This window comes from Scardinius erythrophthalmus, assembly GCF_964197995.2.
Source record: "Scardinius erythrophthalmus genome assembly, chromosome: 13".
In the NCBI taxonomy this organism is placed as follows: Eukaryota; Metazoa; Chordata; class Actinopteri; order Cypriniformes; family Leuciscidae; genus Scardinius; species Scardinius erythrophthalmus.
Genome location: NC_138233.1, coordinates 20,710,544 through 20,722,990, shown reverse-complemented (window position 1 = coordinate 20,722,990; position 12,447 = coordinate 20,710,544). Strand labels below are relative to the sequence as shown.

Here is a 12,447-nt window from a genome sequence, read left to right as displayed (position 1 = left end):
TCACTGCCACCGTTTTCTGTCTGTCAAAACTCCTTCCTCTTTCATTCAACAGTCAGTCAAATCTCTGTTGAAGATCCTCCAGCTGAGTCTTTGTTGCTGCTCCTGGCTCTGAGGTCCCAGTGAGGAGGTCTTGGTGGTCCCATGTGGAATGTGCTAAGGAGGGGGCAGAATTGGGCTAAAAGGGGTGCCCCATTGATCCCACACACTACACTTACCCCCCACCAGGTCCTCTTCTTTTTTTTTGGGTGCAGGGGGCTTAGAGAGGAAGCCAAGTAAGAGCTAAAAAAATAGACTTTCTTCAGATCAGCTTGTACAGCCTGATCTGAATTAGCCACCAATTCACCAAAACGTAAAATAGTTATGAATTACCATAAGAGTATGTTGGCCAGGTTGCACTGCACTACCACTTCTCCTCCTACCTGCTCATGACCAAACATTGTTTGTTTCACATTCACAAGACCGCTTCCTTCTGATAGCCAAACTGAATTACAGGCTGTTTTCAAATGGGTTCAGGTCACTGAGAGCACAGCGCACAGATCAGCTCTGTTTCAGTCTCTCCCACAGCAGGAAAAACCCATCTACAGACAATTCAATATTTCGCAAAGGATAGTTGACATTTAAACATCAAAAACAATGTTTTTCTGTGCGACGTGAGAAACAATTATTTTAAAACTATTTTTAATAAGCACTTTTAATGAACTCATATTAAAATTAGTACATTTAAAATGAATTTGTAACTAAATGACTATTTAAGCAAACAAAAACTATAAAAAAAAGTCTACTGTAAAAACTACTGTTAAAAAGTTTTGTTCAGTAATATTTTGAAATAGCCTAATACTTTGACTCAGCAAAGATACATTAAATTGATCCAAAGTGACAGTAAAGATTTATAATGTTTCAAAAGATTTTTATTTAATGCATCACATGTAATGCATCAACAACAAAAAAAAAGTTTTCAAAAAATATTAAGCAGCACAACTGTTGTCAACATTGACAATAATAACAAATATTCTAGAGCAGCAAATCAGCATATTAGACGGATTTCTGAAGGATCATGTGACTTTTCAGTAAGGATGCTGAAAATTCAGCTTTGCGTCACAGGGTGTAACCCTGTTACAAAAATTTGTTATTAAAATTTAAGTTAATGTGCATAATCACTGTAAACCTAATAATTCACAAAATATTGAAGTGTTTTTATTTAATAGTACACACACACGGCTGCCAACAGTGACAACTAATGTGATTTGTTCTTTAATTATCGCACTTGCGAGATTTTCCTCTGATTAGCTGGAGCAGTGTATGTGTGTGTGTGTGTGTGTGTGTGTGTGTGTGTGTGTGTGTGTGTGTGTGTGGCGGGGCACTCTGATCTGACACAGTGGCAGACAGAGGTCTCATTAACTTGGCATAAATGAACTTTCTTTCTGGGATGATCAACTTCTTGTGACACTCAACCCATCTGACTGTCAGTTGAGGAAAAATGAAGTTGTTTGCCTTTTACCCAACTTTTACTGAATTCAAGTCTACCTTTTATCCTGTAATGCACTGACTGCATAGAGATGAACTCCCATGCTTTAATATGTAACGTTCAAATGAGGTGGAATAACACCTGCTGTTCTGCATTTTTAGAGGATGCAAGACTACAACAAATGAGCTCATATCTATTCTCTATATCTAATCACCAACTCTTTGGGGGGAAATGTGCAGTGCATAATGGATTTAGACATTGTACAAAACACAACAGCTGAGAGTTCTGCAATCCCATCAGTAGCTGATAGGTATGCTACGATCAGGAATTTTGCAGCCGATACTAACTACCGATTTCTTGTCATCGTATTTGGCCAATTCAGATGCCGATCATTGAAGCTCTATATAAGTGATATGAAAGCTCTCTATTGACAGTCACCCCTTTCACCCTGATGGCATTTTTAATGATTTTGAGTGTTTTCAAGTGGCATACATAAAAATAATGGCTTAATTTTAGTAACTATACAAAAAAAAAACAATGTCCGATTGGTCTCAACACATCATCCCTACCCACCATACCCGAGATCAAGTTTCCATTGGTTGAACTTTCAAATGACGATCGGATCCCGCAAGTCCTATAGCTTTAGCCACGCAGCATGCCACATCACTCCATGAGGCTCTAAATAAAGATGCGTGATTTACTATGGTTCCCTATGTTTCAAGAAGTTATAAATCAGAGCGTGGCGCAAAAGTCTCATCTCTATATACATGCATGTCGACGGCAACTTTTCACGATTTTACCTCATCAAATTGTGATTGGTTTGTGAGATCGGCCAAATTTAGTGACTACCGATCAAATCATAGAATGTGATTATCGGCCAATACCGCTTTGCGTCCGATCGATCGGAGCATCCCTAGTAGCTGAAAACATTATCAAATTTTTACAACTTTTAAAAGTATTTACTAAACAAACACACAAGGGAAAGGAAAAAGGGTAGAACTTCATGCAAAAATGTATCTATTTCTTGATGCATCTAAGCTACAGGCCAAAGATTAAGTGTGTCCAATTCAGATCTGATCTGTACAATATCAAGAGGCCAGTGAAGTCATCGCCTCTCAGAGTCTCATAATGGACTGAAGTAATTAAGAGTAGGATGAATCTTTCAGGAGAAAGGGGAGGAAACATGTCTGATCTTTGCCATTGTCCATACCTGAGGCATGACATAAGAGCAAACTGCCAACTATAAAGCAAAGCAGATTTTTCCCGAGCAGGGAAAAGCATTCTGCTGGATCTCTATGAGGAGCTGTTGACAAGGCGAGATCCCAATCTGGTCAGTATTAACCACCCCTCCTGCGAACCTTTTGAAGATGGGCCGCCTGCCACTTGGCGGGAGGCAATTGACACGCGTGTTTTACGACATCTAGGCCAATCTAACTATCACAAGCAGTGCGGCTTTGCAGTGCTTTCGGTTTAGCTGAGGATTGGAGGACACTGTTTAGTCCTCAGCAGGGATCTATGTACTTCAGGGCTTAAAGAACTATGAAGCTGTGCAATAATCCACCGTCCTCTCAAACTGAGAGGATCTAGAGAGGCACTCTGACCATGAAGAAAGATCTCACCTCTGCTTAACCAAAAGCTCCCCGCTCTCAAAATCTCCTAACAAAAACCAAGCTTATCAAGCAGAGAAACACACAAAAACTTTGCAACACCAATTTCACACCACAACCTTCACCTGGGTACAGCTTATTTGAGTTGGTAGCATAATGTAGGTCTCGGCGAACTTATTCCTAAACACGATATGACTCACTCATTAAAACCATAAAATTTCTGCTATACTTACACTTCTACCTTGCCTTTAAAGACACAATTAGCTTTTAAAATATTTATGCTTTAAGGGTTGTGAAGTATTTAGGTAATTCATCATCATACATTAACCACATTTGTAAGACAAATAGCAAGAGGTTAAGAGGCAAAACTTAAAGTGGTAGTTCAGCCAAACAAGAATATAAATATATAGAGTTTTATGGTTCTAATGAACTTCTGACTAACATTTAAAGACACAAATAGCATTAAAGGAAGGAAATCGTGCATTAACACCACATTTGTAAAAAAAAAATAGGAACCAAACTATTTCCTGAATTTGGTTTCAATTCCATTTTGTGAGCCCTTATGGGTAAAGGCATTTTGCATAAGTAGCAAGTGAAAATTTCTCATCCTTTCAGTGCAAATCAAAAGCAGCTCCAGGAAATCTTGCCGTGTTGGACGCAGTGCCTGCAAAAGCCATAACATTTTGAACTTCTGATTTACAACTCCAGCTAAAGCAAAACGGCATTCCAAAGAACAGTGAAACGACCAGTCTTTCTTGACTAGTGTGAGTGACATGAAAAACTATTCTGTTTATGAATAATAATACCCTTACTAATGACTTGCTGGAACGCAGAATAATCATCATGCATGGAGTGTAATTTTGACCATTTGCCTGATTAGTGCTACGTTTAGGACTGGCTCAAACCATGAAGATGGAATTGTGCTTCAGGACTACAGAAGAATAAAGAAGACCTGTTTTGACTACAAGGTGAAGAGGGCCAGCTCTGAAAGCCAGAACCAGGGGGCCACTGCCAGTTCAATTAGGTTCTCCTGTGGACCATTTTCTCCCTAGCAACAGGAGACATTGTTAAGCCAAAGCAGGGCTTTTTGTGCTTCCTTTTTTTTTTCCTTTCTAAAAACCTCCACCCCTCAGCGAAAGCAGACCATGTCACTTTCTCTGTATCAATTATCTCAGTCTCTTATTGACAAAGGCATGCTAACTGAGGTCAGTCTTGCACAGGGTCCCGACGCATTTTGTGCACCATTGTGAGAGGCACACACACGCATGGCACCCAAACCTACCCTCTAAATGAGCCATTATAATTCATTCTTTACAGCAATCGCAACAAAACTGGTGATTTGACACAATAAAACATGACAAATGCAGACATGTTGGGGAACACTCAAAGTTTGCATTACAATGACATCCCAGGGAAGACAATGGATCTGTTGGGCTGGTGTAAAGTACAGGGAAAATTAAGGCTCAATTGTTCCCCTTCACCTAGCTGCAGTCATGCATTCACTTGGTTTAATCGGTAAAAATCGAGATTATAGGATTACATTAGATAATACACATTACACAAAAGCTCATTCAGGTCCTTAAATTTGACTGATTTTAAAATGCTTTTAGCAGTGCATCAATTAAATGACTAACAATTATGCAACAATGCGGGGGAAAATGTGATAGAATTATAAGATTTTTTTTTTTTCTCTGTTAAGAGTACTATTTTTCATTGAGGATGTCCAAATTAGAATTTGAAATTTGCAGGAAGTTCAAGTAAACTTTTATATCATATTTTGGCAGCAATTGTAAATTCACAAAAACTTAAAAACAGGCACATAATGTCGTAGAATTTGCATATCGTTTGCAGGCCCCTGAATCTAATCAAACCGTAATCGTACTAGAATCAATGTGATGAAATGTCCAATTTACACCCCTAGAGAGGAGTGAGAAGCTGTCACTCTTGTCCACACATGGATCAAAGCCTGAATTGCTTAATGACACTCAAAGCGCCCTTTGGCTTCTTTTGGGGCTATTTTTACTGTCTGAGAAGAAATATACAAACTAATTGGGTTATTTATTTTTTGCCTGAAGCACAAGTTAATAACTACTTAAACTGTAAAAAGTTGTAAACTGCTGTATAAAGGGAATATCATAGGCCTACTCCCAAACAGCATGAAAAACAACAGCACTCTTGCTTTTGTGATATTGCCTGAAACTTTATAATACATAATTGCAGTGTCACGCCAATTTCAGATTTCAGATGAGTGTAACCTAGTGAGTTTCATTCATGTCTGTGCACTGATTTATGATTAGATTCAATGTCCTAAATGGAGAGTGGCCTACAGGTAGAGGTCTCCTTGGACGAAGCATTCGGACTGACCTCCAAGTCAGGAAAACTTTCTCTTTTATTTAACGGGAAACAGTCAGTAAATAAACCCAAAAGGTGTCCCGGGGCTACTTTCTCCCACTCATTCAAACCTTGAAGAGGAGCTAAAAACTGCAACTTGTTACACCCCCTTGCCCCAATTCCCGCTCCAGATAAAATCAGCGCATTTACATGAGCATTAGCGCGTCTGAATGACAATCACTGTCCGATGACTGACTCTCGCTTACAATGACAAAGTACACCACTTTGAAACAAAGACAGCAGCTGGGGGTGCAAGGGGAGGAACGACGGAACACTTGTAACTATAGAAATGTAATCACGAGCTGCATCCCGTTTAAAAGATGCAGTAACTGCCTACTTACAATCCGAAGTGCGGTAACGTACATGTAAACTGGAGAAAGCGACTTAAAGGGACAGTTCACCCTAAATAAAAAATCGGGGATGTACTCAAAACTCGTGTTTTTTTTTCAAAACATTTTGGCTTTTTACTTAAGTGGAACACAAAATATTATGTTAGGTAGAATGACAGTCCCACCATTCACTTTGATTGCATCCCTTTTTCGTATAATGCAAGTGAATGGGGACTGGGGCTGTCATTCTGCTTAACATCATCATGTTCCACAGTAGAAATGAAATAAGGTATGGAACAAAATGAGGACGTGTAGACAGTATTAATTTATTTTGGTGAACTATCCCATAGCCCACTGTACGTCATGTAGCCTACTATGTTAGTCACCATAATGACCTAATGAAATGTAAGGCCGATACGATGAGTGAACAATGGGCGTATTAGAAAATAAAAGTTTTAAACAACTACAGAAAATCAATGTGGACAGAGAAAAACTTGGGCCGTTTTGTAAACTTTATACACTTTCTTAGAAAATACAAAACAGACATTTGCAGCCTACCTCGTCGAACTGTTATGTCCTTCACTTTATTTGTCCGATTGTGTATTTACACAACTTGCTTTATTAACTACATAAAGCCTTTATAATCAAATCTTTCTTGAAACAACTGTCACAAACTATTTTAGGTAAATGAAATCAGTGTAACTCACCATGCACTCCTTTGTTGGGAACATCGTTGACGTTGAAACCTTTCGAACTGTAGGCAGTTCTGACTTCATTGCAGTTCTTTAACTTTTGCTCAGCCTGAGCCGACGCCAAAACCACAACCGACATACATACAGTAAAAACAACGAACATCTTCATCGTTGACTGCTTGAGCAATGTAGCCGCAACACCAAAAAGTAATAATAATAATAATAAAAAAAAGTTCAGTCACGAAATCTTTTTGATTCGCGCTTCTGATTTCCTCATGGGGATGCGGCGTCCCTGCTGAACTTCTTTTAGCCGCTCGGATCTCGCGAACTGGATTTTCTTGAGCAATAAAAACCGGGCCTCTAAAAAGTACAACGAGCGAAACAATCCCGCAGTGTGTAACGAATAAAAGTAACAACAAAAAGCAAAGTAGTCAGGAGTTTGTAGTCAGGAGTCAGGACTTTTTTTTTTTTTTTTTTTAGAAAAACAAAAGCAAATCTGCTCAATGTCCAGCGCTATGCACGCGCACACATGTTCAATGAAGTAAAGGCGAGATACTTCTTAACCCGTTTCTTCTATTGAAAAGGATCTGCGAGGCAGTTTGCTCTGTCGAAGAAGAAGCGAGAAAATTGAGATAAAAAGTTTAAGGAAAGTTTTCCCCCTCTCGCGCTGGTGTGCAGTCGGGACGCAGAGTGGGAATCGAGGAGTTGCTTGTGCGCGCGGCGAGATCTCAGCACAGCGTCAGGAGGACTGCGCGAGCACGAAGCTGAGTTCCGGACAAAGAGAGCTGGCCACGCGAAACACACGGGGTGGAGCATGGCGCGCGCAGGAGGTTACACTGACTTAGAATATTACAGTCTGCCAGCACTCATGTACATAATTGTTCAAATCATTCCTGTACTGAGTAGATTGTTGACATTTTACAGGAGTTTTTGCCACTTATTTGATGCTTATATAGGCTATAGACAGGTGTACAAATAGATAGATAGATAGATAGATAGATAGATAGATAGATAGATAGATAGATAGATAGATAGATAGATAGATAGATAGATAGATAGATAGATAGATAGATAGATAGATAGATAGATAGATAGATAGATAGATAGATAGATAGATAGATAGATAGATAGATAGATAGTCTTTTTGTATTATCAATCAGCTCACAAGAAAGGCACTAAACATAGGTGAGAACTTAACCTCCTGATATGTCTGCATGTCATGAAATGTTACACAGATCTGCAAAGGTTGTGGTGTGGCCAGCAGCTCAACGACAGCCCTGAAGAATGGGAGAGAGAGGCTGAAAGAAACATAGAGAGAGACACTCGGTGGAATCTCATTCCATAATGAGCAACCTCACCGAAACATCTCACTCAGATTATGACAGTCCTCAGGGACAGCAGCCCGTCTTTCCAACAATGACACAGGCCATAATTAGAGCGGTTTTGAACTGTGCATAATGTGGTTGTTGTGAAAATCCTGAGACTTGAGCTTTTTTTGGAAAGGAAGGACCACATATAATTTGCTGCATATGCAGCAATTGCATTTTTGCCTAAATTAGTGCGATAATCTGTTTTAGGCAAAAATGTAATTTGTGATCATCATTATTCCTTTATGGATTATTTTATAGATGAGAAAGTAGTATGATCCAGATTGTTCTATCATTTCTACAGTAAGTATCTATAAGCAATGATGCCTGATGTTCTCTCAAATGGTTTTCATGTGGCCTTCGTTATATGCAGTGATTTATTTTTCCTTAATTTCATTCACATTGAAAATAGTTTTCCATTCATTCTTAACCTTGAAGTGCACCAGCAGAGAGGGCACACTTTGACATGTCTGGATGTGCTGGAGCATGTGCATGTTTCATGTGTTGTTGTGGCTGTGTGTATGTATGTGTGTGTGTGTGTGTGTGTGTGTGTGTGTGTGTGTGTGTGTGTGTGTGTGTGTGTGTGTGTGTGTGTGTGTGTGTGTGGTGTGTGTTTATGCATGGTCTAGGGGGGAGCTCTAGCAAACTGACATTCCAACTATTGTGTCCCCACATTCCTCAGCCGACCCCATTCATGCTGTGTGACCAAAGCTGAGAAAGCCAGTGGCCAATGAGATCCTGCGGAGAGGTTCTGGGGTCTGTTGATTGTGGATATGAGAGAGTGGACCGGTGTTATAGCTACTCAATAGAAAACAAAGGTGAGCACTCTCTTTCCCAGAATACTTAGTAACGGACAAATCCACAGCTCTGCGATGCTACTGCACAAAAAGATGTGCGGTTAAGATACAAATCTGTTTTAAATTTCTGCCAGTTCATCGGTTCCTGACTGATTACACTTAAAGCTATTGATATTAAACATTTGGTACAGTCTTATTTTTTACAAATAATTTTGTTTTTCAAATAAATTATTCAAATAAAGTTAAATCAGTGTTTAACATTATAAATAAACCAGAACACTTAAAAAATGATAATTAACTTTAGGTAGCCTATTAAATTTGTACTTAAAGTAGCCTATTCAATTTGTGTATAAATGAATGCCCAAAAATGATGAAAAAAGTATAGATTTTAATTTAATTTATGTAATGAAGTTACTAAATTAGAATTTTAATAATTGTTAAAATAATTATCAATAATTATCTAGAATTAATAATTATTTCCATTTTAATTAATAATTATTACTTTATTAAATATTTCTGGAAAAAAAATATAGGCTATACATTTTAATTGATTTAGTTTACCAAATGTAACAAATTCACTATATCCTATATTTATAAAATTATTTACTTTTAAATTATTACTACATTATATATCTCCATTACATAATATATATATATATATATATATATATATATATATATATATATATATATATATATATATATATATATACCAAACATTGTCCTAATAGTATAGAAATACTATTATTTATTTATTTTTATTAAAAATAAATAAATAATAGTATTTCTATATTAGTTCTAGAATACTAATATTAGAACTAATATAGAAATACTAATATTTCTATTTAGTACAGTACTAGATTAAATAACTAATGCAAATAATTACTTATTAATTAGATTGTCATGGTCAACAAAAATGATAGATTAAGTACATTTCCACTTTACAAACCTAAATTGATTGCAGACAATTACATTTTGATGAATTTTCAAAGAAATGTGTCGCTCTAGCTTGTTTTAATTAACGAAATTGAACAAACACCAAAAAATATATATATTGTTTTGAGTGCATTATCATAGTGGCCCATTAGTATGAAGATGATTTTCACCCGCAGAATCACAAAAACATCAATAAACTAGTAACAATTTCTGTAGAGCACAATTAGCCTGACTAACTGTGCCACCCTAAACAAAGAAGACCAGTTGGTCCTAAAAATGGGGGATCCCTGTATAGCCACTTTATTACCCTAAGAAAACATTCAACCTGCGCATTTCAATGGGCCTGTTTGCCCATTCTCACTCGTCCATTAACATTCAGAGAGTAACCAACAGCCCCGCTCAGCCCCTCTGCTGCTCTCTCGCCTGATAACCGGCCTCTCTTCACTGCTTTAGGGGAGAAAAGACCAGAGGGACACTACAGGATCTGAATCCACGAAATACTGAAAAATCACCCTCGCAGTCAGATTAGGATAGTAACGAGATGAAGTCTGTTAAAAACACCGGGGGATTGTTTGTGTGTGTGTGTGTATGTGTGTGGTTGGGTGGGGAGGGGTGACAGAATATAAACACTGACTAAATAAGGTTTAATTTGCAACTGTAAGTGTGAGGCACCACAGGTGTGTCTGACAGCTTGGGTCAGCTGAGAGGAGATCATCAAGACAAATGTTGATGCTATTCATTTGCATTCACTTTATGTAGGAAAACATGCATTTTTAGATACTACTGAAAGACTGAATGTCGAAAAGACACTCCTCAACTGGTTGGAATGAGAATTGCATATAGATATGATATGAACACATGCAGTACAATACACACTACATTCACTAGTGTGAAACTTAAAGAAAGCTCCGTAAAAGTTTTTCACAAACAAACTATAAAAACAATATCATAACTGCAACTTTAATTTTTTTATTTGATTATCATTTACATGGAATTTTTAAATGATAACACATGTACTTTTTTGTCACAAATAAACAGTATTTTTACTCTGAATGTTCATTTTTGACATTTGAAAAGCTGTATTGACAATCAAACATTCTGTACACTGGGTTTCCCAGAAGAGCATGTAGAGGCAGGACAGTTTCTCCACTAATATAAGGTCTGAGTAACTGTACCCTGGAGTGAATCAAGGGCTCCATTTTACCCCCCTCCCCCGTCGCTCTGGTTATTGAACGACTCAAGCCAAGCTCAAGTACTCAAATGTGCCAAATGGCCCCTGAATGCACCCCCACTGTGCAATCAGTACCAGTATAAACAGTACTGCAGAATTCAGAGTTTAATTACGGCACTCGACACATTCCATTACTGGCAAAAGCACATCCTTCATTTAATACATACTGTAATGACAACAAGCTATTTGTTTCAATTAAACTGAGATTTTTGTATATCAATCCCTCGGCCATAGTTTGCTTTTAAAGTTTGTATGCTTTTTTCTTTCAAACTGAATGTATGATGCCTTCTTGCAGCCTAGTTTTTATTACTTTTACAATTTTACATAAAGCATATCACTGTAAATATCCAGTGTCTTGCAAAAGACCCTTAACTGACTATCTTTTCTGAATACATAAAATTGTGGTATTTTAATGTGTAAGAACTTAAACTCAAATTTGATTTATTTCTTATAATGTGAAATAAACAGAAAGCTCAAATAAACAGAAGTTCTAAGTTTACACAGATGCGAAACAATTGCTGCAACCAGGAAATGATTGGCTTACAATTGGCCTCTACCTGTGACTCATTAAAATAACCACCACATTTTCAGGATAAAACCCCACAGATCATTATCTAGGCTGTGGATCTGAAGGACAGCTGTGAAAATGAAGACAAAAGAGCATTACTGAGAAATTTGAGCTAAAGTAAAACAAATGTTTGAATTAGAAAATGGGCAAAACGCATTATCCAAGTGTCTGGATGTCCCAGCGGGCACTGTTGGCACAATTATCAGTCGGTGAGGGCTAAATCAAACCATCCAGACATTGCCACAAAAAGATCGTCCCTCAAGACTCTGCGCACGAACAAGGAGACCTGTGAGGGAAGCTGCAGAGAAGCCAGTGATAAGTGAAGGCGCACCAGTCAACCATATCAAGAGCTCTGCGTATCACTGGCCTGTTGGGGAGGGGGGCACAAAAGATCTCATTGCTCCTAAAGAATCACATAAAAACATAACTGCAGCCTGGCAAGAAGCATAATATTGACCGAGTTGCAATGTGTGAAAAGATTTCATAGTCAAATGCGACCAACGTTGTCAAGATGTGGCGAGACGTGTGTTGTAAAACACTGTATTCACCTTAAAGAAAACACCATTCTCACTGTAAAGACTGGTAGTCTGAAAAATATTACAAGAAAAAATGTTTTGTCTGTTACAAAACTAAACTTGAGGATAAAGTTTCAGCAGGACAGGAACTCATGGGTAATTCGCCACTAGTAATATTGGTTTTTGATAAAACTTTAGGCTGTCTATGCTGTAGAAAGGTGAAACGTTTTCTGAAGTTGGTGCTACCTTAATAGGGGAAACATAGAAAATGAACTGTGGCGTTTCCTTTTGCCAAAAACGTTTAGTGGCACCCCTCTATTGATCCGAGTGGGAATACCAAAGTGCGGAAGCTCGATCTGTAGTTTTAACAAAAAATGGATCTGTGTAAAGTCCGGCGGATGAGGCAAAATGGTGTGTCTTTCAGCAAACTTTTTTTGGGGATTTGAAAATAATCGGCCAAAAGTGTAACCACCAATAGTTATATGCATTAAACTGTCAAAATGAAGGTGAAACGTGACATTTTGGAATTCCCAAAACACTTGACCAATC

General features: G+C 37.9%; 1 protein-coding gene across 1 annotated transcript in view; it reads right to left on the bottom strand.

The window, feature by feature from the left end:
- gpc4 (glypican 4) overlaps positions 1–6,795 on the bottom strand; it is a 39,191-nt gene extending 32,396 nt beyond the window's left edge. The window contains exon 1 of the mRNA XM_081382961.1: positions 6,500–6,795. Coding sequence (XP_081239087.1) covers positions 6,500–6,653 — 154 coding nt within the window. The 5' untranslated portion in view covers positions 6,654–6,795. The remainder of the gene's footprint in view (positions 1–6,499) is intronic.
- Between the last annotated feature and the right edge of the window lie 5,652 nt (positions 6,796–12,447).